The 26,565-nt window shown below is 34.0% G+C and overlaps 1 protein-coding gene across 1 annotated transcript; it reads left to right on the forward strand.

Annotated features, from left to right (window-relative positions):
* Positions 1-6,950: 6,950 nt before the first annotated feature.
* On the forward strand, positions 6,951-23,247 carry PIG-A (Phosphatidylinositol glycan anchor biosynthesis class A). Its single transcript, XM_074184031.1, has 8 exons — positions 6,951-7,157; positions 7,211-7,547; positions 8,224-8,458; positions 11,775-11,904; positions 12,962-13,129; positions 13,394-13,491; positions 16,662-16,833; positions 22,934-23,247. Exons 1-8 carry the CDS (start codon positions 7,141-7,143, stop codon positions 23,076-23,078), a joined length of 1,302 nt encoding a protein of 433 aa, XP_074040132.1. The 5' UTR covers positions 6,951-7,140; the 3' UTR covers positions 23,079-23,247.
* Positions 23,248-26,565: the final 3,318 nt, after the last annotated feature.

A 26,565-nucleotide genomic window follows, 5' to 3' on the forward strand; every position in this document is an offset into this window, starting at 1 on the left:
GAACTATAATATCTTTGGAAAAGTTTTCGCATCTCCTCTTAGGATTTAGTGAACTAGAGAAGATATCACCAATCCATCGTGGAGCTCTGCTTTTGGATCGTAGAAATGTACTTAAGTTCCATCCCTGGTAATGATACGATTTGAGAAGTTTATATTTTTATTGAACCGATTACAGATAGAAAATGATGATTCCGTCCTTGCATGCTTCCAGTTAACATTCAGGCATTTAGGGAGTTAATTTCAGAAATTATTTCTCATAACCAAATATCTGTGGACGTCGTGCTATAGAAATGCAATAGTCTGTTTTTCAACGGAGCCGCGGCCTGAGCTGATTAAATATCAATGCATCCTCGTATGAATAATTAAAAATATATAAATTACTGAATTCATTTCGCAAGTGTTGTAACTTATATGTCGAAAATATGTCGAAAACTGAAGGTACTACGATACGGTGAAATGAACCCACATAGCAATAGATATTCCAGGTATATTTCATGAATATACATTTAAGGATATTGTATTATGCTATGAATATGCCATGGATATATATATATATATATATATATATATATATATATATATATATATATATCTTCTGGAGAATATTCCCTGGAAGTGCTCCTGGCGAACCTCTGATATATTTTAAGAATATTCCTTGGGAATATTCTTGGAATATCTTATAATATTCTTAGAATATCTAAGGTATATTCTATGAAGAATATTCCAGGAATAGAACCCGAGGAATATTCATAAAATATTCAGGATATTCTTAGTTTATTGTAGGAATATACAATAGAGAAACACCATAGAATATTCTTTAAATATATTTTATGAATATTCTAGGAATATTTGGAATATTCCAAGAATGTGACGAGTAACCGCTATTAGGCATGTATATATTGCATTTTGATACAAGATTCACACAAGTAATAAAACACATAATATTCATAAACAAATATATTTTAAAAACAATATACACTGAAATATTTGACGTTTCAACCAATATTAATAATATTGAATTATTTGAATACGTTATTATAAGATTATTCAAAATTCCATTGTATAGAATATTCCAAAATATACCGTGGGGATATATTCTAAGAATATACCATATGGTATATTCGATCGACAATATTCTTAGAATATTCAAGGGAGAATAATCCATTTATAGACATTCTATGCACATTCTTTCGGGAATAATCCTGCCATATTCATTCAAGCATATTCTATGAATATTCTAAAGGCATGTATATATTCCAAGAATATTCTATGAATATTTGGAATATATACGTTCGTTTTATGATATACAGGGAATATTCCATGAATATCTAGTGCTGTGTGGGAAGTGGATTATCTGGTTTTTTCAATAGTTTTTTTTGTTTTCATGTCATATGTTTTCCCATATTTTCACTTTTGCTATTAGCCGAACGCTAAATGCACACACACCGATTTTGGACGGCCGATTTTATACCGGTCGTCCAAATTATAATAGTGAGCCACATGTGGGTACGGGACCTGGCACACACGCCGACCGGTGATCGGCGTCGATCACCGGTAGGTGATTAGCCTAAGGCTAATTGCACACACACCGATTTTGGACGACCGGTGATCGGCGTCGATCACCGGTAGGCATGTGTGCAAGGTCCCGTTCCCACATGTGGTTCACCATTGGAATTTGAACGACCGGTATAAAATCGGCCATCCAAAATCGGTGTGTGTGCATTTAGCGTAACGTTAGTTGCACACACACCGATTTTGGACGGCCAGTATAAAATCGGCCGATGTTTTATTGGTAGCGGGTGCTTGCACACTCACCGGATTTTTATCGGTCAAACAACCAGTTGCTTTGTTGTCGTAATTAGCACGCACTACCAAAACGAAGTTAATACGTAGTAAACTACAATTTCACTGAGCATTCGAGACTGGAATGGTCGGTAAAAAACCGATGAGTATGCAAGAGTGTATTTAGTGATGTACGCCATTACTTCCCGGTACTGCCGGCGATACAGTGGCAGTGGACGGCTGCTCACCGGTATTTTACCGGCGACGATCCCCGGTAGGAATGTGTGCAAGGTCCCGTTCCCACATGTGGTCCACCTATTGGAATTTGGACGACCGGTACGAAGTCGGCCGTCCAAAATCGGTGTGTGTGTAACTAGCGTAACAGCGCCAGTTTGTCTGGGCTTCCCTTTCTCTCACGCACACGTCAGCCGAAGGTAGGCTCCTCCCCTCTCGTCGGACAAACGATCAATGTTTAGGGTGCGTTAGATATGTACTGTTGACAGTATTATCAAAATCTAACTAGCAACCACGTAATATTATTTTATTACGTGAAACGTGGCTTGAAAATGATAATAAATTTTGTGTATGTACATTATTAGTATCAATTTTTAATCCTACAAAAGTAACAATTGGCTTAATACAAAATATAATATATGCACAAAATAATCAATGAAGGATTTTGTTAATAAATAACCTATCCTTACATTATCATATCAATATACATAAAATTCAAGTTGAACAATTTCAATATTAAATGGTTCAATTTACATTAGTTTAAGTTATCACTTCTGTCGAGCGTCCCCATACGCACACGTTTTTTTATTTCTGTTTGTATATTATTTTTACATATAGTTATTCATCCGGGTGGATGAACAAAATTCATAATGATTATCATTTCGTCTTCTGCTACGACAGATTTTTCATCAAATTTATTTTTCGATCCGTTCGATATCCATCAAATGCCAGTGCATCCATACGCTGATCTTTCAAGAGTGATGATCAAAAGATATGTATGATTTGGAAACTATAATAAATGGAAGTCATTCGAAACAATTATACCGTAATTCAATAAACTGAAATGGACATATACAAAACTAAAAATCAATTCTGAAAGCAATTGCGATTTCAACATGTGTGCATTTGTTCAAATTTAGCTCTAATTTGTAAAACTCTCTGATTCGTTTGGATTTTCACGTGTCATTGCTATATTGTAAATAAATCTGATTGGATCAGCATTCATTTTCGCATAGAAAATTTGTTTTAGAATTTAGTATGATGGAATTGGTATATGTTTGCGATTGGAAAAACGACATGGATAATACGTTAAGAATACGAAACATTACTGAAATATTCGGCGATTATGGTTGATGGAGGACTTCTTTCTATTGAAGCAGCTGAGTTCAGCTCTAGATATATGACATCGAAAGAAAAGCTTCAGTAGCTATATGAACAGTTGTGGTCTAGCTAGTATCTCCTTGAATTTGCAATATCTCCATTATTTTTTTTGTGACTTTGAAGCCGTTCATTTTTCCAGGTTTCTATAAAGCACTACAGTCTCATGCGTTTATTGTGTTTTTCTGACTTTCTTTTATGACACTCTTTTGGACTGTCTATATTTTTTTTGTTTTCTGTAATACAGTATCTCACATTCTCGAAAATATGACGGGCTATCTCTTTGTTACATAGTTTCCAGCGGAGATCTCCCTTGAACAACTGAACAGTCCAGTGGTCTGCTTGGTATCTTCTGGGATATGTAATATTTTCATCATCGGTACAATATTCTCCAATTCTCAAAATTGTTTCATTTTACCGAATCCATTGAAACTTTGGTAGGTATTGGTAGGTCGGTAGCCGGTCGGTTCGACGTGGGTGCTTTGTTCACTCACTCAAATCGACCGCCGTGTTGGTCGGTGGTTCAAGCCCCCGGCTGAACGATCAATTTTTACTTGCCATCGCCCAACCCGTGTTAGAAATCACACGTTAAAAGGTAAGACCTCGTTAGTCCTTAGCTCGCACAAGTTTCGATTTCTGAGGGTTGTCGCTCGTAGGATTGCGACAGCTGGTTAACGGAAAACAGATTTTAAACAGATTTTTCAAACTTAATTGCTCGATAAAAATCTTTGTTTCTGTCAAATCAGTTTTACTTTCAAAGAAACATACACTACTCGTTAGAAGACATATGAAGAAAGAAAGTCACTGAAAGAGGATGATGGGATAGTATAAAGGTAAGATAGTATTTCTACTACCTTCTTCAACTGCGTTGAGAACCTACTAAATATAATAAACAGTTCGTTGGCCCTCAGATTCTTCCCCAGAAGGTGGAAGCGTGCGATCTTTGTCATGATCCCAAAACTGGGTCAGAACTCGCCCACAGAACTATTGCCCGATCAGTCTGCTTTCGTCGGCGGCTAAGCTGGCTAAAAGAGTTGTTCTGCAAAGGCTCAACGAAGGAGTTGACGACCGAAATGTTCTGTCTAATGAACAATTCGGTCGAAAACACTATTCAAGAGCTAAATGGCAACCGTAAAGTTCACGTTGTCCTCTTAGATATCTCGAAGGCCTTCGACCGAGTATGACACGAATGCCTTCTACGGGGCCTGATCCGGTAGATTTGGTCTTTCCTGAAAGACAGAACATTCCATGCTAGAGTAGAGGGCTCCGTGTCTGACAACAACGAGATCTTTGCTGGAGTGCCACAGGGGGCTGTGCTCTCTCCCACGTTATACTCGCTCTACACCAGCGACCTCACGAGGTCCGAGCATGTGATGGTCTATCTACGCCGATGATACGGCTCTCCTCTCATCTTCCATGGGTCGGGAGCTCGGGATGATCTACATGCAACGTGCATTGGACGACCTCGAGCGCTGGTAGCTCGAGTGGAAGATCCGAGTGAACCCGAAAAAAACCATGGGGAGAACGATATCTTCTCCGGCTAGGAATAAGATCATTGTCCCTCAAATAAAGGTAATTTATTGAATTTTTGTCTATCGCTATCAGAGTGATCTATTGCGCTTTTGAAAAGCGCAATAGATCATAAGATGTAAAACATGGTTCTCTAAAACCATTTGGTCATGTTCATGTTGGCGTAGATTAGAGAATAGAACATCTGTTTCGGTGAATTTCGCACACAATCTACCTACGAAGTACGCTTCGCTGTATCTTTTTTATGAAAAAAATTCTTCCATTCTCTTCGAGAACAAAAAGTATTGTTTTTTCGCACTCCCTACAAAGTTTAATGACATCTTCCGATGGAGATTGTAGTCCACCACGACTCTTCATTTTGATCAATGTAGAATGTTTGTCATCGGTACTGCCTATCAGTGCATACACACATTCATCGCAATACAAACGTTTTTTTTTTAAATGCTTGATAACAAACCCTGCAATACGTAGACATTTCCGGCGCTCTAACACTCCGTCCCTAGTATTCTTAGGTCCATGATTACCACAGACTATGAAAATGTCAGATATTTTTTCATTTTTTCGAAGATATTCTCTCTGACATTTGAATCATCCAAAGTTCAGAAAACTCCTAGCCATCGGTCCCATCCTCCCATTGATACAGCAAAGTAAACCCGAACGAAATTACTATTCGGTAAATATTTTTGATTCTGGTCCTTGCGAGCACATATTGCGGTGAATATAAAGCAGAGGAATATAGACGACTCTGAAAGTGCAGCTCCGGCATTTGTATTTGAACTACAAACAGAAGCGCTTTTAGTACAAATAGAACGGCTGCCAACCCATTACTCCGCGCTTTCAAATTTTAATATTCGGATGCTCATTTCGTACGGTTCGGTGGCGTTTGTTTTTTATTTCGGCAGGTATTTGATATAAAGCTCGGCTGCAGACGGCCGCTTTCAGGATTGTACACGATCCGATGAAAAATTTATTACTGGTTTGAAACAAATATGGGGTACCTAAATTGACGGTTTGGGTTAAATCAAGTAGGTATCTACATACAAGAATAAAGATAGGGGGTGTTCCTCAATAACGTGTGTTGGAGTTTATTTCATTTATATCGTTCGAAATTTTCACATATTGTAATTGTATTTAACGTTTTGTTTAAATGTGATTGTATGTACCTTATAAGTTAGTTACAACACATTTTTTTCTGTATCAAGATGGAGTAGTAGAAAGCCAAAAACCTTCTTTCCCTAAAAGTAATCAGAGCAATTGACAGACAAATAATTTGAATTACAGTTTGTTTCTTCGAGAATGGATATTTCCAATTACAATTACTTCGTTTACAGGTATAAAATCATATCATATGGTCATTACCTATAAAAAATAGCAATTCAGTAAGACAAATCCAGAATTATGAATTGATAACAAGTAAACGATTTGTCCAACAAATAAGCCAAAAAGGCATAGAAAATTAAGCTGAAGTCGCTGAAAGACAAACAAACTAGAAAAGGTGCACGTGCAATTTTTTTTCTAATAGGTCGACGGTGGATTCAAATGCCGACGACACATCTACCCGAAAATCATAGAAATGCACACAGCACAGCAGGAAGAGTAATTATGTACATGGAAGCAAGATAGTGACACATGCTGTGATCGTGAATACAAGAAGTAAGAACTGTGTCATCAGAACAAAAGGAATGTTAAACCGAAGTTCTGATAAAAAAACTGATATCGACATTCAATAAAAACCTCTATAAAATTTCAGCTCAAGGTTTAATCATCGTCTAAATCCTTAGACAATGCTTTAGTGGTCGTTAAGTAATAAAGATAATATCTTTGTATATAGACTATAGGTTAGTCAGTCTATATACAAAGATATGACGCTCTTATAAAAAGAAGTCTATTTTGCACGCCTCCACTGCTCAAATAGTTCTTCTTACGATTCCGAGATGTCTCTGACAGTGTGTTTTCAAAGTATAATTTTTTATTCATTAGTCACGTAGAAAGGTTAGCTTATTACTACCACTGTCTCGCTCATATGGTTTAGTTAATTTTTTCAATCAACTTCTTCAATTGAATAGTACGTGATATGACGATGATCTAATTCAATGCGGTCAGTCGTATGCAGACCAAATTCATTTAATATTTATACTAGAGGGTTTCTTTCTATAAGAGCGCCATTGGCGACACCATGACCCTTGTCAAAAAATGAGAAGTGTGCTGCTGTCATTTCAAGGTGTATTCCATTCTCTGTCATCTGTCACTGTTATCAGTTAATGTCAAATGTTTCATTGTATCCACAGAGTAACTAATCTGACATTATATCCCTGATCCCTGATGTTTTTCAGTTACTAAAGTGTTTGAAATGTTCTTTTTAATCAACATTGTTATTCGAAAAAATATGTCGTTAACCTGACAGAACTATGCAATCCCACACAAAATATTTTAATCATGTATCACAGGATTTGGTAAGGAATGCAATCATGATGACTGAAAAATCAACTGTAATAATTTCTTTCAGCATGGTATCTGACTTCTTTTTCCCCAATATGGGAGGAGTCGAAGAGCACATTTACAACTTGTCGCAGTGCCTTCTACTCCGTGGTCATAAAGTTGTTATGGTAACCCACAGTTACGGCGATAGGATAGGAGTTCGATACATGACGAATGGATTGAAGGTCTACTACCTACCGATAAGAGTATTCTACAATCAGTGCGTGCTTCCAACGATGATATGCAACATACCACTCATAAGGTATGTTCTTGTGAGGGAGAGGATTGATATAATTCATGGACATTCAGCATTTTCAGCTTTGGCACATGAAGCGATGCTGATTGGAAATCTGATGGGATTGAAGGTGGGTTCTGAAAATTCAAAGTTAAAAGGGTGTCACAACTAGTGAAAGGTTAAATATGGAGAACAAATAACTCCAGAAATACAGCTCATGCATTGTAAATTGAGCCCTGAGCACTATGATACTACAAATAAATAACATGCCATATTTTTGTACCCCTTAGTTACACACTGTCAATTTTTAATTGAAATCGCACTGAATCATTTTGGTTTTTACTCAGTGGTATACAATACAATGTCCAACAGCAAGACACGTTCTTTAAAAAACAATTTTTCTAAAAGTGGAATACAAAAACAGAAATAATATACATTCAAGTAACATTTTATTGAGAGATTTCAATGGACTATTTACAAAAACGCAACATGGATTTTCATCAAGTATCAGGCAAATACATCACATACTAGAAATATTAGTTACTCAGTTTAAGGCAGAATAAAAACACACACTGAATAAAAGCCATTGATTCTCTCAAATCAAAGTACAATTGGAATTTCTGATCACAATTTTCATTATTATAACCTCATGATTTTTATGTGGTATTATTGTTTTCATAAAGGATGTGAATATTCTCATAACTACTGAATTTGCAACATAAACCTCATTTTATGGTACCTAGATAGCAACTCCTTAGCTAGGAAAATATCCATTTCAGCATGTTTGTATAATTTTCATTTTTCAGACGGTTTTCACAGACCACAGCCTGTTTGGATTTGCTGATGCCAGTGCTGCCATTACAAATAAGTTCATCCAAATCACTCTCTCAGATTGCAACCATTGTATTTGTGTTTCCCACACCGGTAAAGAGAATACTGTGTTACGAGCCAAAGTAGATTCAAAAAGAGTTTCCGTCATACCTAATGCTGTCGATACTTATTCTTTTACTCCAGATCCAAGTCAAAGAATAAAAAACCAAAGTGAGTAGAATTAATCACATAATATGCTCAGCCCGTTTTGATTGGTAATTTATGTTAATTTTTGAATAAAAGTTTTTGTATTTTAGTTTTTCATATCCAATAATTGTGACTGTTCAAAATTCCCAGTGAACGTCAAGAAGAAAAAGTATTTTGGGAAAGAAAATTTTTGGCTTTCTGCTTCTCCATCTTCATACAAAAAAATTGTGGGACTCTTCCGAAGATTCCCACGATTTATTTGTATGAAGATAATATAATAATAATGACTATTCATTCATTTGAAAGGTTTCACACAATATAATAATAAAAATAACAATAGGTAAAAAAAGAAAAATGGCAGTAAGTGTGAAAGCAATTGCAATACAATTTCAAGAATTTGGTGAAACACAGATAAAATATACAGATATAAAGTTGAACCTATGAAATTAACGATAGTAAAAAGGATATATAAGAGTTCAAGAGATAACTATTGTTAGTGGCAATTTCAGTTACACAACATAAAATACAATCTAAATAAAAGTAGAACTTTTGAATACATGGAAATATTAATACATACCTATATACTAGTAAAAAAATGACACAATAATTGGAACACAATAAAAAATATAATATAAAGAAAATGATGTAGTGTGTGGTTTCCTAATTGAAACGATAGAGTCATGTACATTGAATTTGAAGTTTTTTGTCAACGAAATCGGAAACTACTATCTTAGATTGAGCAAAAATCGATATTCTTATTTTTTTGAACAAGTGAATCATTCGGTAAGTACGAATCTCCTCATAAATAGTATTATATAGATTACAGCTTTAATGCCCACTTCCTGAATTCTTCGCATTTTACTAGCAAAAAAATCATGTGGTGAAGTAAATATCAACAACATTCAATATTTTTGTATCCAGTCAGTGAAGAAGATATTATTCAGGCAAACAGAAAACTTAAAAACAAACTAAATAGCGGTACTGATAGTTTTCCACCTAAATTATTGAAAAAGTGTGCTCATTCACTTTCCACCTTACTCGTGTCATATTTTTAATATTTGTTTAGAGACAGGAATATTTCCAGATGAAATGAAGCTGGCAATAGTGAACGATATGGGTAATTATAGGCCAATCAGTTTGTTGACAGCTTTTTCTAAGTTATTCGAAATGATCATATCTACTAGAATTATTAATTTCTTCATTGCCTATAATTTCTTCAATGATTTCCAACACGGTTTTCTCAAAGGAAAAAATACAGTAACAGCATTGTTTGATTTCATAGATGAAAGTCATTATTTACTAGAACAAGACTCTATTCCTTGTGGTGTTTTTCTGGACCTGTGTAAAGCTTTTGACTGTGTGGACCATTCTGTTTTATTACAAAAGTTGTGTCATCATGGTATCAGGGGTAAAGCTTTAGATCTCATGATATCGTATCTTAGCAACAGAAAACAAAAAGTTTGCATTAAACATCAAACAGAAGTTTTTTTACTCTGACATATCTGATATTCATAAAAGTGTTCCACAAGAAAGTGTGCTAAGTCCTTTGTTGTTTATCATTTATATAAACGATTTTTTGAAAATTTTCAAAAATACTAGCACCAAACTTGTCAGTTATGCTGATGATTCCAATCTTGTTATACCTCTTAACTGTCATATGAATTTGGAAAGTGATGTATTCAATGTTGTTTCTACATCCTCAACATATTTCATTCAAAATCAACTTCTTTTGAATACAGCCAAAACTAATTTATAGTTTTTAGAACAGTTAATACTTCCATTATTATTCCAGAGTATGTGAACATGGGCCCTGAAAAGTTTTTAAACAGATATTGAGCATCTTGCAAAAAACTGGCTAGCAAATGTTATGCAATTAGAATTTTGAGAAGTCACTTGAATACTGCTGCACTAAAAACATCATACTATGGAACCGCATATCCTTTCCTCAAATACGGAGTTATGTTTTGGGGTGGAAGCACTAACTTGGAACGCATTTTCATTATGCAAAAACGTATAATAAAGAATATGCTTGACATGAACTTAACAGACTCCTGTCACGGAATTTTCAAAAGTAATAAATTACTTACTTTATATGGGATCTATATTTATGTTTGTGTTATTTTCGTTTATGACATCAAACAAAAATTCATTATTCATAAAAACATTCACAAAAACTATACTAGGAACAATTCGAACCTCGTTCTTCCTAAACATAGACTAAGACATACAGAAAGAGATCCACGCTGTATGGCTATCAAACTATACAATCATTTACCACTGACAATCAGAGAAGAAGGCAGACGGCATACTTTCAAAATTCTAGTTTTTGATTTGTTGTGTAACATGGAACCGTATTCGATGCAAGAATTTTTTATGGCAACTTCATGACGATTGCAGAAAACAAGAAAGATTGATATTATACCTTCCTGACTTGAGTTTTCATATCTTCAATTCGAAAACTTCAATAAACCTATCTATCTTTCTATCTATGAGTGTTGGAAAATTTATTTTTGTGTCTGGGCAATAACATAATTATTTTTTTTGCGGGTATTGTATAGGTGGATCGACAGCAAACTTTTCGTTCTTGTAGTAATGGATGATATTATTATAATTAAAGAGTTAGCGAATATCAAAAACTTGTGCTTTGGTAGGTTCCTCCCAACAAGCGATTCTGTAGCTCAGGTGCATGGTATAAAATTTTGAGGTTAGAGCTCGTTAATATTTCTACCAAAAATTTTAATTTAAAAAGTATGCAATTCAACTTACTCATAAGTATTTCACTTTAGATCAATTTTCAGCTGTAAAAAACAAGGTTTGCTGGAATTATTGCAACTGAAAGGTATATAGTGAGTTTTCTCCAGATTCACTGTCAATAATCGATGTTCGATGAAAGCCAAAACCTTTCTTTCCCAAAATGTACATATATTAGAGTTTATTTCCGAAATAATATTACTCCACTTATGATTTGTTGAGAAAAAATTATGAAAGTTTTGATTTTCTGCCTAGCAATATTTAGTTACTGGTCAATAGTCAATGGGAAATAAATTGACTCATGTGAGTCTGGAATTCGTTTAGCGGTAAAATCATAGGAATCATCTTTGCTCTAATAAAATGATTGCCTGTCAAAATTATTAACAACTAGTACCTTCTTAATTTATGTTGAATTGTTAGGTTGGGTTTGACGTGTAACTAGGTTAGACGTGAAACGATTATGAATAAAATGGATTTTCACTTGTAAATAAATGATGAATAAACAATGACCAGAATTAGCTGCACAGAATTAGAATATAAATGCATTTCTCCTTTTCAAAGTTAAATGTTGCTCATTTTTCTATTTCAGTTACTGTGGTAGTTGTTTCCAGACTTGTTTATCGTAAGGGAGTTGATTTGACTGCACAGATTATAGGAGATCTATGTTCCAAGTACAAAGAAGTTTGTTTTCTTATAGCTGGAGATGGACCCAAAAGAGGGTAACTATTTTTACCTCTGATAATATTTCAATGAAACCCTGCTAATGTTCAAATTACACATACCTTTCAAACATTCATATTTGACAAATAACGACTTCTCATCAGAAAATCTGAATTTATGTGCTGAAATTTAGAGTTTTATTGTTACCTTGTTATCCATATTGGAAAGAAGTATGATATACAGAAAATACATTATTATCACAGACACAAAGTATAAATCTCGTTATAAAATTAACAGATTAAAAAAAAATCATCAATGGAATAAAAACAATGTTCTCTTATATTAATGTACAGCTGAAACTACTGAAGCTAGAGTCTTGAAATATGCAGGTAGGTTCTTTGTATATCGTGAATAAGCATCAAGAATGGGAATCAGGAATTTCCACCGCCAAGGAGGAAAAATAGGGGTTTAAATATTGTATTGAATTTCTTCAGTTAGAAACCTGAAGTTTTGGGTTGATAAATAAATATTGTAACAATTTGTTTAAAATGGTCTATCTCGAAACTAAATGTGACTAGTTGTTGTCTTGGCGAAGCCGCGGGCAACAACTAGAGGTGAATTTTTGAAAAAGTAATTCTGTGAGCTGAGAATATGAGCGAGTTTCTCATAGTGACTTTTCCAACTCAAAGTGATACCAAAATATTTTATAGCAGTATGTTTTTTCTATAATTATGAAATCTTATGAAATAAGTTATTTTTTGTATCGAGATAGAGAGAATTAGCTGTGACTGTGAATCAATATGACATGGGGAAATAATCTAAGAAAGTGATCAATCATCAAACTAAGATATTTTGTTCGTTACTTCACCGGTAATTGAAAATTTTCTAAATAAGCATTAACATCATTCAAACATCTAATCCTGGTAGCTGTATTCCCGACCAGTGTGGCTTCACCAGCTAAGGACAATTTCCTTCCTTTGAATGTATATACATCTGGATATCGACTGCACAGCTATCTGTATTTGTATGACTCACACAGAAATAGGGACACTTTCCTATGAGAAATGAGTTTGTTTTCTTGGTATTTTTTTAAATATGTATGTTTTGCTTTCCTAGGTTACTTGAAGAAATTCGTGAAAGAAGAGGTCTTCAAGATCGGGTGACATTATTAGGAAGCCTAGAACATTCACAAGTGAGGAATGTTTTGGTTAAGGGGGACATCTTTTTGAATACTTCATTGACTGAGGCATACTGTATGGCCATTGTCGAAGCTGCTTCTTGTGGGTAGGTGTGTATTTAAACTTTTAAACACGTTTTGGCATACAAGGTGATGGAATTGTAGTTCTAGTTTATATAAAAAGGAGCCACATTTGTTGAAATGCATTCTTTATTTTACTTTCTTCACCATTAGCAATTCATAAGATGATTAAAATCATACAAAAAAGTGATATTTGTGACCTGGGTACAACCAACATCAGATATTTTTTTATGGATTTGCGTGGTGAGAATAAAATTGTTTCTTAAATTTCTCTTTATTTTTTGTTGCAGACTGAAAGTTGTCTCTACTAGAGTCGGTGGAATTCCTGAAGTTTTGCCAGAGGACCTGATATATTTGACCGAACCAAATGTTCCTTCTTTACTCAAAGGTACAAGATTCAATAGGTTTACTTTTTTGCATTCACGTCAGCATACATTAACTCTCACAACATAAACCCTTCAATGGCTACCTACAGTTACATGTTGAAATAAAACTCCAGCTGGAATAAATTTCACATATACATACACACATATAAATCTACATTTATCATAGCTAGGGGAACTGGATGAATTTCAGTTTTTTTGTTCGTTTCTGTTGAAAATGTAGGGAAACAATTTTTCTCACTTTCATTTTGAATTTTGTATAACTCCCAAAATTACTGGTCAGTTTATTGAGCTGGCTTGAGAACACTTGCGGTAACGACATATCATTGCACTATCTCGTTCTATAGAAGTAAACTTTTTGTCGTTAAGGAAAATATTCTACAGTGGTAACTCTCTCAAACGATATATCTGAAGTCGACCTGTGATATACAGGGTATGAAAAACCGCTTGCCACATATTGTAAATAAACATTTGCAGAATCTTCCTTATTTTAAATGGAACACCCTGTATATTATTGATCTGTAAGGAGCGCCAACGAAACCTCTACAAATTTTATTGAGTATTCCCTATACCGAGGTTCAATAGTTTTTCTTAAAAATGCATTTTTTTCAAAAAATGGTCGTTCTTCCTATTTCTACGCCATAAACTCGATGAAAGACTTTTTTCAAAGCGAAATCCATTTAACGACTGATAAGAATGTACGAAAGATATCTTGTTTCAATTTTGTACATTATAGCGTGTCCAAACAAATGTTTTTTTACGAAATACATGTAGGTATGTATGTACCTATCACATTTTTCTAAATGGAAAATTAGTTTTTTCATTGGATGCAGAATTTTTCCCATAAATCGTGCAATATCAAACCAAACAAGATAAAATGAAAAAACATTGTGAATATTACTAATATTTTTTTTTCATGTTATGGTGTATATTCATGAATTCAGGGCTTAAGTTCTAGATATTTAAATTTGTCAACTGGCAAACTACAAAACTAAAAAAAAAGAAGAGTTTAATGAAGGTTGGTAAAACAACTTTTATAAAGTCACATATTTTCGGAAGAAGCTGGTGGCTTGGTGGCTCGACGTAAACCATATTTTTTATGTAGCCCATAAGAAAAAATCCAGTTTTGCTAAATCTGGTGATCTAGCAGGCCACCGTACAGGCCCATTCCGTCCTATACATTTATTGGGAAACACTTCATTTAGATGATCTCTCACTTCTGCCGAATAGTGAGCAGGTGCACATACATTGTTCCATTCATATGTCCCTGAAAAAAGTATGGACCAATTACATATTCTCCAATGATGCCTCCCCAGACATTTATCGACCACTTATATTGATAGTCCACCTGTCTCAATAAGTGGGGATTTTCTGTCGAATAATAATGGTAGGTAATTATTTACTTATGTTGCACTGTTTGGAACCTTTGGTGTAGTTCGTAGGTAAAATTATGTCGATTCACAAATCCATTTTATGGTCGATTCATCCGACCATAAAATGTTATTGAAAAGATATTCGTTTCGACGAATTTTTCCCATGGCCAAATTGCAAAATCTCACTCTTTTCTCAAAATCGGCATATGTAGTATGAGATGGATGAAAGCTATGTTTCTTCAAAACTCGTTGCACTGATATCTAACTTATATCCACTATTTCACTAATTTGTCGTTGACTCCTACTAGGATCTTCTTCAACAGCAATAAGAACTTGCAATTCATTATCTTCATTAGTAGCTGACTTGATGCGCTCATGTTTAGAATAATTGATACATCCGGTTTCAACAAATCGTTCAATTTTATTCGCTGAGGTTGTTTTAGACCGAAAAAATATGGCACAAATTTCGATTATTGAAATTATTGTAATTTTTCAATTACGTACATTTTGCGGTGTAATTCAAAACTTGTTTATCTAGCAACAGAAAATTTTAGGCATGGGACGATATTTTAAGGAAAGGCTTGGACAAAAACTATGCATCAAATGAAGAAATTGCACGGTGTTCTATTTAGGGAATAAATGTGTTATAAACATAACATATATCTCGATCACAGTCGTCACGTATCGATTACACAGTAAAAAAATCATTGATATTATGGCGATACAATAGAGAGTTGTCATTTATAGAAAAAAAAAAAAAAGAAAAACTATAGGACACTCTATCATGTACAAAATTGAAACAAGATATCTTTTGTACATTCTTCAGTCGTCAAATGGATTCCGCTTTGAAAAAAGTCGAGTTTATGGCGTAGAAATAGGAAGAACGACCATTTTTAGTAAAAAATGCTTTTAAAAAAAAACTATTGAACCTAGCCATAGGAAATACCTAATGAAATTTGTAGAGGTTTCGTTGGCGCTCCTTATGGATCAATTATATACAGGGTGTTCCATTTAAAATAAGGAAGATTCTGCAAATTTTTATTTACAATATGTGGCAAGCGGTTTTTCATACCCTGTATATTACAGGTCGACTTCAGATATATCGTTTGAGAGAGTTACCAATGTAGAATATTTGACCAAAAAAAAATTCAATTGGACTTGGCACAACTTTATAATTTCAAATATTCTGAGTGACGAATATTTGAAAAAAAAACCTGTCATGCTAGATATCTCGAAAACCGTCAATATTTTCGAAGTGAAGATATACATAAAGTGTGTTTTATTTTCTATGTAGAAACCGAAAAAATGATAAAAAATATAGGTTCCCATTTGAAAAAACACAGTTGGAATCCGCCCAGAAAAAATTGAACACCCTGTGTGACCGCCAATATTTTTATTTTGTCGAGCTCGAGTAATAAGTATTACCTTATTACTCGAGCTTGACAAAATAAAAATATTGGATTCCTATCTGTTTCCTAAATAGAGATATGGAACACCGCGCCATTGTTGCAGGACCCTGTATAGAAAATTTAAATAATAACCTAAACTTTTCTCAAGTTCGACAATTTCAATATTTAATAGTTCAACTTAGATTAGTTTAAGCTATCACTTCTGTCGGGCGTCCCGAGACGCACAAGTTTTTTAATATGAATTGCAAGTATTCTGATTGCTTTGGTTCCTTTCGACTCACTTCAATATCACAAGAAAGTAAACTTGCATGTATTTCACAAAATTGGCAACATGAACCCATTTTCTTAAATGATTTAAATTGTGGTTTTCATAAAACTAAAGCCTTTTTTTAGGTCTGGAAGATTGTATAAATGATTTGAAAATGGGCAAGGTAGTCTGTCCTTATGAGTGTAATATTCGAGTGAGAAAATACTACAATTGGAAAAACATCACATCAAGGACTGAAATTGTCTACAAAAAAGTTATTCAAGAAAATACTAAGACACTTGGTGAACATATACACTGGTAAGTATTTTTTTTTCAAAATCAATGGCATTTGGTCATTAGATATTGTTTTTATTGTGACAGATTTTATGATGATTTATCAACACTTGGAATTGTTCTTCAAAAAGTATTTTTTAAATGCTTTTGAGGTGATCTTGAGGCTTATTCATAAACTGAACTTTCATTTCAAGAAAGTTGTCACAAAGAATCAGTAAAAGAGCCTTTGTACACCACATTATCATTTTCACATTTTCTTCATTTTAGTAAAAGTCTATGTTATAATGTTCACATTGCGAATGTATCAAAGAAAACGAATTTCGTGTTCAGCCCATAGGCATACATTGATAAGAAATACATCCAATATTAATAATACTTTTTTCCTTTTATAGTCCATAATTGAGTTAATGCGAGACTTTTAATTAATAACTTTTTCACAATATCACCTTGTAAGATACTATTAAATGTTTGAACATATTCTTTTTTGGCTTTTTGATAACTGTTACAATGGAGAATGTTTCTCAATTTGGGTTATTACAGCAAATCCAAGTCGGAACAAAATAAAGTTGAGTTTACTTCATGAGTTTTTGAAATTCACTTCGAAAAGTATTCAAATTGATGTTTCAAATGTTGGGCTTTAATTTTTAAAGGGATTTGTTTCTGATTCACATATTAGCAACAGCACGTATATCAAGTTGAAATAATTTATACGTACCTAAAGCAAATTCAAATCCAAGATAGAGTGGATATAAACATTGACATGCCCTACGCACGTGATATTGAAAATCCCAAGAATTGGCCAGGGTCGTATTCAGAACCAACATCTTGTTGATCGCAACAAACCCATTCTCATTGCCGATGTGACAAATAATGAGCCGTTTTCCTTTACCTGAAATTATGAAGAGGTATGTAACTAAATAAAACAAATGCGAGGGTTACTTTTTATATATTGAGATTGAAGCAGGTCTTAATATAAATATAAGTTTACCTGATGGATTTGTTAATCCGGTTGATAGTCCATCTAGAAAGGCCCTCCTAGATGAGGTCACAGTTTCATCGACCCATACTTTAGGGGTAGTATGACCAGCATTAACCCAGATTTCATCCATATAATGAATTGTTCTCTGTTGTTCCCTATAATATTTAATTTTGGTCAAATACTCTCTCTTCCAAAACACAATTTCCTCTCTATCCAATAATAAACTATTGCGCCCTCGTTTTTTCCATAAAAAATTCAAATGTTTCAATACTTTATGGAATGTTGATCTCTTAAAACTTGGCAATAAAACATCTTCATTTATTTCTGTGAGTACTTTGTCTATCGTGGGTATTTCATTTCTGAAAAAGTACTCATGCACTTTCCTCCTGATTGCATGTTTATCAGCATCATCTATTGATTTTATAATGGTTTGATGATTCTGATTTGTATTCGGTTTGGAAACTGTATGATTTTGTTTATATTCCCGTAAAACATTGTAAATCGAAGCGCAACACACTCCAATTTTATCGGAAACTTTCGATACGACTTCGTCGACAGTCGATGTCTCAATTTCTTCCATCTCTTCCTTGAACACATTTAAAATCACTTCTTTTCATCTCAACACTCAAATGTCTTTTTTTGGATCGTTTCCTGGCTGGACTCAGAGGATAGCTCACAGTGTCATCAGCAGTGTCTGTACTGGACATCTTGGAAAACAATTTTAAACAATATACTATAACGCACGCCATACAAACACGCAAACGACTGATTACAACCCTGTGCTGGTACCGAACTCGTACCAAGAAGCAGAATTCACCAATGAATGCTGCCCTTTCCATCTGACACTGGGCGATCACGTGAACATCACGCTTCGTTTTGTTTTGTTTTACTCTATCTTGGATTTGGATAGACTTTAGAATTCTACTTTAAAAAAAGGAAAATTATCTTTATAAATCAACAATTAAGGCAACATATAAATTATAGTACAATACCACCTCCACAAGCCACATAAACAACAGTTGTTTTGTTATTTATTTATATAGAGGAAGATAGGTTAGGTGCACAAAATGTCATATGTCACAGAATGTCTCGGAACTCGGAACATAAGTAAACGGAACAGCACGCCTCTGAAATGTGTCATCTTTGTTTGTCTCATACAGGTAACAGATTCATTGCCTTTATTTAGCTATAACCGATGTTGCCAAATGGTGAAAAAGAAACAAAATCCCTTTAAATGTTGAATGCATTATTTCATTTTTTTTTTTAATATTCAAATAATTTTTTAAAGAAATAGGTTGAAATGATAAGTTTAAAATGCGTTGTTTTAGAGCTCTTTCATGAAAACTACTTGATTTTCGACAGGAGGAACATTCCCCATTCTACATATTCTCTTTTTAAAAACAAGGGTCATATTTTTTCTGTATGAAACGATTTTTCTTTAAATGCATTTCATATAACAAAATCAAACAACCTGTTTTTCTATGCTCCAAAATATAATATGAAAAATCATTGAAATTTTTAAGACCAGTACATGACAACGGATTTTTAAAGTCTTTTGATAGTTTAGAAATGAAGAATGTGAAATGAGATCTACAAACAGCGATAAAGGTACCATTCCAAACGGCAAGTTGTGCGCCTTTTACATAATAATAAGAGATTGAAACCAGGTAAATATTAAGTACAAGACAGGAAGTCACTAAAGTATAAATTAGAAATTTCCCAAACCACACCGGAAACAATTTGATCTCCACAAACTTTATTTTCTAAAGTATCATGACATGTTTCACTATCATAGTAGATTTTTCGTAGTGAATAACATATATGATAGCGACAATAGCGAAACATGTCATGATATTTATGAAAAAGAAGTTTGAAGATCAAATCGTTTTCGGTGTATTTTGTGAAATTACTATGTATCTTCATCAAGTAACCGCTGAGTCAATAAAAAAAAAAAAGTATAAATTAGGAATATGAGCCTGTGGAGGGACAGTGTTTTTGTAATGGCATGGAAAACGTTGTTTCTTCAGATTTGTTAGCAGTACTGAATATTTTTAAAAGTGACATCATTTTGAAAGCTACTTCCCCACAACTTAATTTACAAACTTATTTGTAATGTATTTGATGGAGATTATTCTACTTGACTTTTTTGAGGAGAAATAAATATACTATAGGAAAATCATTAATTCAAGTATAATTTAAAATATAAAACTCCTGCTGAGGAGGATATGCCTGTTACATTTTTCTGACCAACACCGCGGCGGATATTGAATTTCATCCAACATACGGGGTCTGTTCAAAAAATGAGGTGAATGTTGAAATTTCACAGGCTACGTACTTACATTCAATTAGCGATTTTTTATGTTGGTACCCTCGTCTCGAACATATGCTCACAGTTTCAGCATATTTAAATTGTTGGTGAGAGGCATAAAAGTTGCAAATTTTTTGCGTCTTTGGCGAATTTCTGCTATCGAAGAAAAAGGATCAAAGAATTTGCATCAAATTTTGTGTAAAAATTGAAATGAGTCCTCAAGAATACTGGAGATGTTGACAGTGACCTACGGTGATTGTACTCTGAGTCAGAAAAATGTTTACATGTGGTTGAAGCTTTTCACAGAAGGTCGAGGAGATGTAAATGGGTGCCCCAGCACATCACAACCGATGAAAATGTTGAGAAAGTGAAGAAAATTGTTATGGAGAATCTTCGAGTCACTATTAGAGAAGTTGCTGAGGATGTCGGCATATCGGTTGGCTCAGGCGATGCAATTTTTTCAGAAATTTTAGGCATGACCAAAAAAAGCCGTCGCTTTAGCATCGCTCAGAAATTGTTGAATGGCGTCAACCGCGATCCAGATTTGCTTAAAAGGGTCATAACTGGTGACAATTCATCGGTATATGGTTATGACATCGAAACCAAAGTCTAATCATTTCAATGAAAGAGCCCAGGATAGTTAAAACCTGAAAAAGCACACTGAGTTTGATCAAATGACAAGGTTTTGCTCACTGTAGTGCATCAGGAGTTCTTGCCACATGGTTGTACAGTCAATAAGGAATATTATCTAGAAGCAATACGAAGAAAACGTCTAGTATTGTGGAAAAACGAATAATGGCTTTCGCATCACTATAATGCCGCTGCTCACTCGTCATTGATTGTTCGTACTTTTTTGTCCAAGAACAACACTGTAGTCATGCCTCAGCCACCGTATTCACCATATTTGGCCCTCTGCGATTTTTTCCTGTTCCCAAGATTGAAGAGATCCATGCAAGGACAGTGTTTTGAGACGAATGTGGAGATAAAAACCGAACCACTGACAGAGCTCAAGGACATACCAAAAAGTGTATATCAGAACTGCTTCAAGGATTGGGAAAATCGCTGGCACAAGCGGAACTACTTTGAAGGGGACAAAATAGTAATTGATGAATAAATGAAAATTTTTTGATAAAAATTAAAATTAATCTTATTTTTTTAACAGACCTCGTAAATTTATGAAAAATTTCTCACCAAGGACATTCTATCGATAATTTTCATATTATTTCTCAAGGATGCCTCTGTGAACGAAGTACAAATATATACTTAGTGTATATTTAACGGGTTCGTTTGAACATAGTTTCGGTAAGATGTTTTATATTTTGTTGTCTTTGGTTGATTCAATTTGTTTATCATTGAATAGATAGATACTATCGTCAATTTGAGGGTTCTAGTAGTAACATAGATAGATAGATAGATAGATAGATATATTTATTCCTGTATACAATAAAAACATGTCTACATTTGTCATTAAACACAAAACAAAACAAATGCTATAAAAAAAAACAAAAAATAAATATAAAAAAAATAAATAAAAAATCAATACTCACACACACACGCACTTCCATGAAGCAAAAATTCTTCCACAGAATAGAAACAATGATAAACTAAATATTTGCGCATTTGATTTTTAAATGTTTTTAAAGTAATGAAATTTTTATGTTTTTGTGGAAGGGCGTTAAACATTTTAAAACCTAAATACAAATAAGAATTATGAGATTTGGTTAGTCTGAAGAGTGGAAGACGCAGATCACTACCACCTCTGGTACTGTACCTATGTACATGGCAGTTTGAGGTTACCTCATTCGCCAAAATTTTGCTCCCAACATAAAGGAGGCACTCCAATATATAACAACAAGGCAGCGGCCTGATGTTAAATTTTTTAAAAAGGGGCTTACAATGAGCGTCATACTCACTAGAAGAAATTACTCTAATGACTTTTTTTTTTGTGCTATGAATATTTGATTGGCATGAGTCGCACTTCCCCATTATACCGTGGAACATAGCAAAGTACGCTATTTTTAAATAATCAAAGGACAGCTGATATTTCAATTGACGCAACGCATAAGAAGCTTTGGCCAGACGTTTTGCTAGATCCTGAATGTGAAATGAAAAATTTAGTTGAGAGTCTATATGAAGGCCCAAGAGTTTAACTCTATCCTCAGATTTTTCCGCATGGTTCAAACTGAGATGCTGCGTTTTACTTTCATTTAAGAAAAGGAAATTACATCGAAACCAAACTTTAGCATTCTGTTCTGAACAATTGAGGGTCTGTAAAGCACTGCTTTTATTTAAATTTTTGACGAGTGTGGAGTCATCTGCATAAAAAATGGAAGACACATCAGAGTTAATACTCATACATAAATCATTGAAATATATAATAAATAGCAAGGGTCCTAAAACGGAGCCCTGTGGGACACCAAACATAACTGGGTACTCAGCAGATCTCCGACCGGAGACACTCAGAAAATACTTTCGTTCCTCCAAATATGACGAAAAAAGCTTCAAAGCCACGCCTCTAACCCCATATCTTTCCAATTTTAATAGCAAGAAATCATGTCGTATCGTATCAAATGCCCTTGACGGGTCGTAAAACCTCGCCTCACAAAACTGACGACTCTCAAAGGCATCCACAACAACTTCATAAAATTCACATAGAGCCAGTACAGTAACCGGTTAGGTCTATAGCCAAATTGCGCATTACACAGTAGCCTATTTGACTCGAAAAATTGGAGTAACCTTTCCTTAAGAATTAGTTCAAATATTTTCTTCAGAAGTCGTCAATACTACCAAAATTTTTACTTGTAGTTTATTTCTGCTCATAAAGATTTTTTTTCCAGCTATCTCACCTGTAATGTTTGGCCCTTCCTTTTGGTCGTCTCTCTGAGCTTCATAATCCTTCAGTTTTATGAATATATGGTTCCTCGAAAGAATATCGACATTGCTCAAGATTTCAGTCACAAATATCAGAAGAATGTGAAATAATTGTATAGTGATTAGAGGAGTCAATATTGGGATTCCTTTTCCTTCTTTCAACATTACGGCATTTCAAAACATCTGTATTCATGTAATTTCTTCAATTTTTATACCATTTCATTGTTACTATTTGTTATTTGTTGTATTTCTTGAAAATAAAATATATCATACCAATTTTTTTGTGAATTACTACATTGAAAATACATTATTAAGGCATCTCCGCAAACTTATAATAAAACAAATACTATTTTTTGAAAGACATTTTTATGCAAGAGTCATTGTTTTTCACAGTTTTTTAACCTTTCACAATTTGTAAAATAATTCAAAGTTAGTCAATTGAAAATCTGCTGAAGTTTAATGAAGGGTAAACTGAAAAGTCACTGTGTAATATATACCACTGTCCAATTAGTCAGTTATTGTCATATTTATACATTTTGTAACACCTCAAAGGAAATATAGCTGTTTGCATTTGAGGCCTTGTTCATAAACAATATTTTTTGGGTTTTGAAAACTAAAGTGGGTCATTTTTCGAAACGTCAACTACCTAAAAAAAACTTGAGCACAAAAATTTCATTTTTTTTTCCGTTGATTATCAAACTAGTTGGGAAAATTTGTGAATAGTACAGGAAACTGACTAATCGTACTCTCCGGCGGTTTATATTGCGCAGTAACTTTGCAGTGTGGCCTTTATTACACTTTAACAAAATCTCTATATGTTTGGCTTTGTTAAAGTTCGTGGAAGGTTATACACCCAATAACAGTAAGAAACAAATCAATTACTGATTTTGAGATAAGATGGTGTGTCTAAATATTAAATATAAACATTGGGTATTATATTAGAAGACTAGAATATGTGAACCAGTTATTATTTCGAATATCTGCCGATAGGTGGCAGCATTTACAATTTACGATACTAGTCTTAACAGAACTCAACAAAATTCCTCTTTTCACAAAGTTTTTGATGATGACATGATGAACCCATTGGTCCCTCTTGAGACCAATAATCAGCCGAAAGGGTAGGTGAGCTGGACTCCAAGCCTGAATGAAACGAGGATGACCTTCCGAGTTTTAGATGATTGAACTGAAGATAACTTTCCACAGTTTTTTATTATGACACACCAAATTGTACAACATCGAGCTTTTTTAAAAGGATTTATAAAAATGTTACTGAGTAAACGAAAATAACTCTAAAGTGGTATTTTCCTAGAATTATTCCCTCCAAATAGTGCTAAATTTACATGTTGAAAAGTAATTTATTGACATTGAAAATAAAGAAGTCAGTTTGTGCTCTATAGATGGCAGCACTTACAACTCCTCACTACAACCCCTGATTAAAAATATATATGCATTGTCAAGAGGTATGAGCCTATAGCAGCCTCACTCCCTCCTGCCATCAACGTCTTAAAAACTTACTAACCCAAAACTTAAAAAAATTGTAACTGTGTGTTTATACTTCTTGGAAAACTACATTTTTGGCTGTCTTCATACAGGGAAGGGTTGTCTATAAATTTTGTCTAGGATTTCATAAGGATAATTCTTCTATGTATACACTGAAATTCATTTTTGAATAGACATTCTCCGTATCTATAATTCGTAGTTCTGTAAAAATTGAAGTTACAAGTGGCCCGCCCACCCCATGGCTTGTTAACCCCTGTAGGGCTTGATTTATATTATTCTTTCAAACTGAACAAATGTTAGCGAGTTCAAAGTGGTGCCACCTACTGACATTTGTTGAAAATACCATATTATGTCATGGCTTACTCATTTTCAATATTTATGGAAATTGATTAGCAAATGAGCATAATTTTTTTAGTATGTATACACTGAGTTTCATTTTTGAATAGACATGGCTTGGTGTATCTACTATTCGTAGTCCTGTATAAATTATAGTAACAAGAATTGGCCGTAGACCGCCCTGCCATGGCTTGTTAACCACTGCAGAGCGCGATTTATATTATTCTTTCAAAATGAACAAATGTTAGCGAATTCAAAGTGGTGCCACCTACTGAGATTTGTGAAATATAGCATATTATGTCATGGCTTACTTATTTTCAATATTTACGGAAATTGTTTAGCAAATAAAGATAATTCACCTAGTATGTATGCACTGAGTTTCATTTTTGAATAGACATGGTTTGGTGTATCTATAATTCGTAGTCCTGTATAAATTATAGCTTCAAGAATCGTATGTGGCCCGCCCACTCCCATGGCTTAAACCCCTGACGAGTTATCCTGATTTCATCAAGGTTTGGAGACCAGCTCCCCTACCTTTTTGGCTGATCATTGGATGGCTTAAACCCCTGTAGGGCGCAATCTATATTATTCTTTAAAACTGAACAAATGTTAGCGAATTCAAAGTGGTGCCATCTACTGACTTTTGTGAAAAATTCCATATATGTCATGGCTTAGTTATTTTCGATATTTACGGAAATTGTTTTGCAAGTAAAGATAATTCTCCTAGTAAATATGAACTGAGTTTCATTTTTGACTAGACATGGCTTGGTGTATCTATAATTCGTAGTCCTGTATAAATTATAGCTACAAGAATAATTGTCTGTGGCCCACCCACTTCCATGGCTTAGGGCGCGATTTATATTATTTTTTAAACTGAACAAATGTTAGCGAGTTCAAAATGGTGCCACCTACTGAGATTTGTGAAAAATTCCATATTACAATAAGGGGGGTCGTCTACTGCGTAATCTATAGCTTTCCTGGCATTTTTGAATAGACATGGCTTAGTATCTATAATTCGTTAAATTATAGCTTCAAGAATTGTATGTGGCCCGCCCACTCCCATGGCTTAACTCCTGTAGGGCGAGATTTATATTATTCTTTTAAACTGAACAAATGTTAGCGAATTCAGTCTGCTAGTCGAAGTCTACTGACTTTTGTGAAAAATTCCATTTTATGTCATGGCTTACTCATTTTCAATATTTACGGAAATTGTATAGCAAAAATCCCAAATGGTTATTGTTCACTTCTTTTCAGTATTTACTGAAACTGTTTTCAGTAATAACATTATGTCATTTTTGTAGATAGCACCACTTCAATAATTGTTCAATTTGAAAGAATGAAATAAATCACTTTCTACGGGGTGTGAGGCATCAGGTGGGCAGCACTGCAAACCACCAACTTCTGATCTATTGTTACGAAATGACATTTCATCCTCAATTCAGGAATAATGCATTAAGTCAGATAATGTAGTTTTTTCCACTAGGAATTTATAAAAAAAATAGGAAGATTAACCACTCCTCAAGGTTAAAGTAGAAACAAATTGTCTGAAATTATCACCTTTGGTCTAAGTGCTGTATCTGCGAATTGGGAGTGAATACATGATCTTGCAATATTTTTGCTGGGTCAAAATTCTACGTTATATGAAATCACCAGAAGTGTGATTTATCAATTTCCATAGTGTGTGCCCATTGGAACTGAAATTTGTTAAAAACTTGTTAAATTCAAATGTAAAATAACTACATCCCATCATAATTTTGACAAA

Source organism: Leptinotarsa decemlineata, unplaced genomic scaffold (assembly GCF_025532065.1).
Source record: "Leptinotarsa decemlineata unplaced genomic scaffold, Ldec_3_MD MMD2_tig00026354_RagTag_RagTag, whole genome shotgun sequence".
Taxonomy (NCBI): Eukaryota; Metazoa; Arthropoda; class Insecta; order Coleoptera; family Chrysomelidae; genus Leptinotarsa; species Leptinotarsa decemlineata.

Coding starts and splice junctions, on each gene's coding strand:
- PIG-A (XM_074184031.1), top strand. Junction 11,905..12,961: donor GGAGATGGACCCAAAAGAGG/GTAACTATTTTT, acceptor TTGCTTTCCTAG/GTTACTTGAAGAAATTCGTG. Junction 13,492..16,661: donor TGTTCCTTCTTTACTCAAAG/GTACAAGATTCA, acceptor GCCTTTTTTTAG/GTCTGGAAGATTGTATAAAT.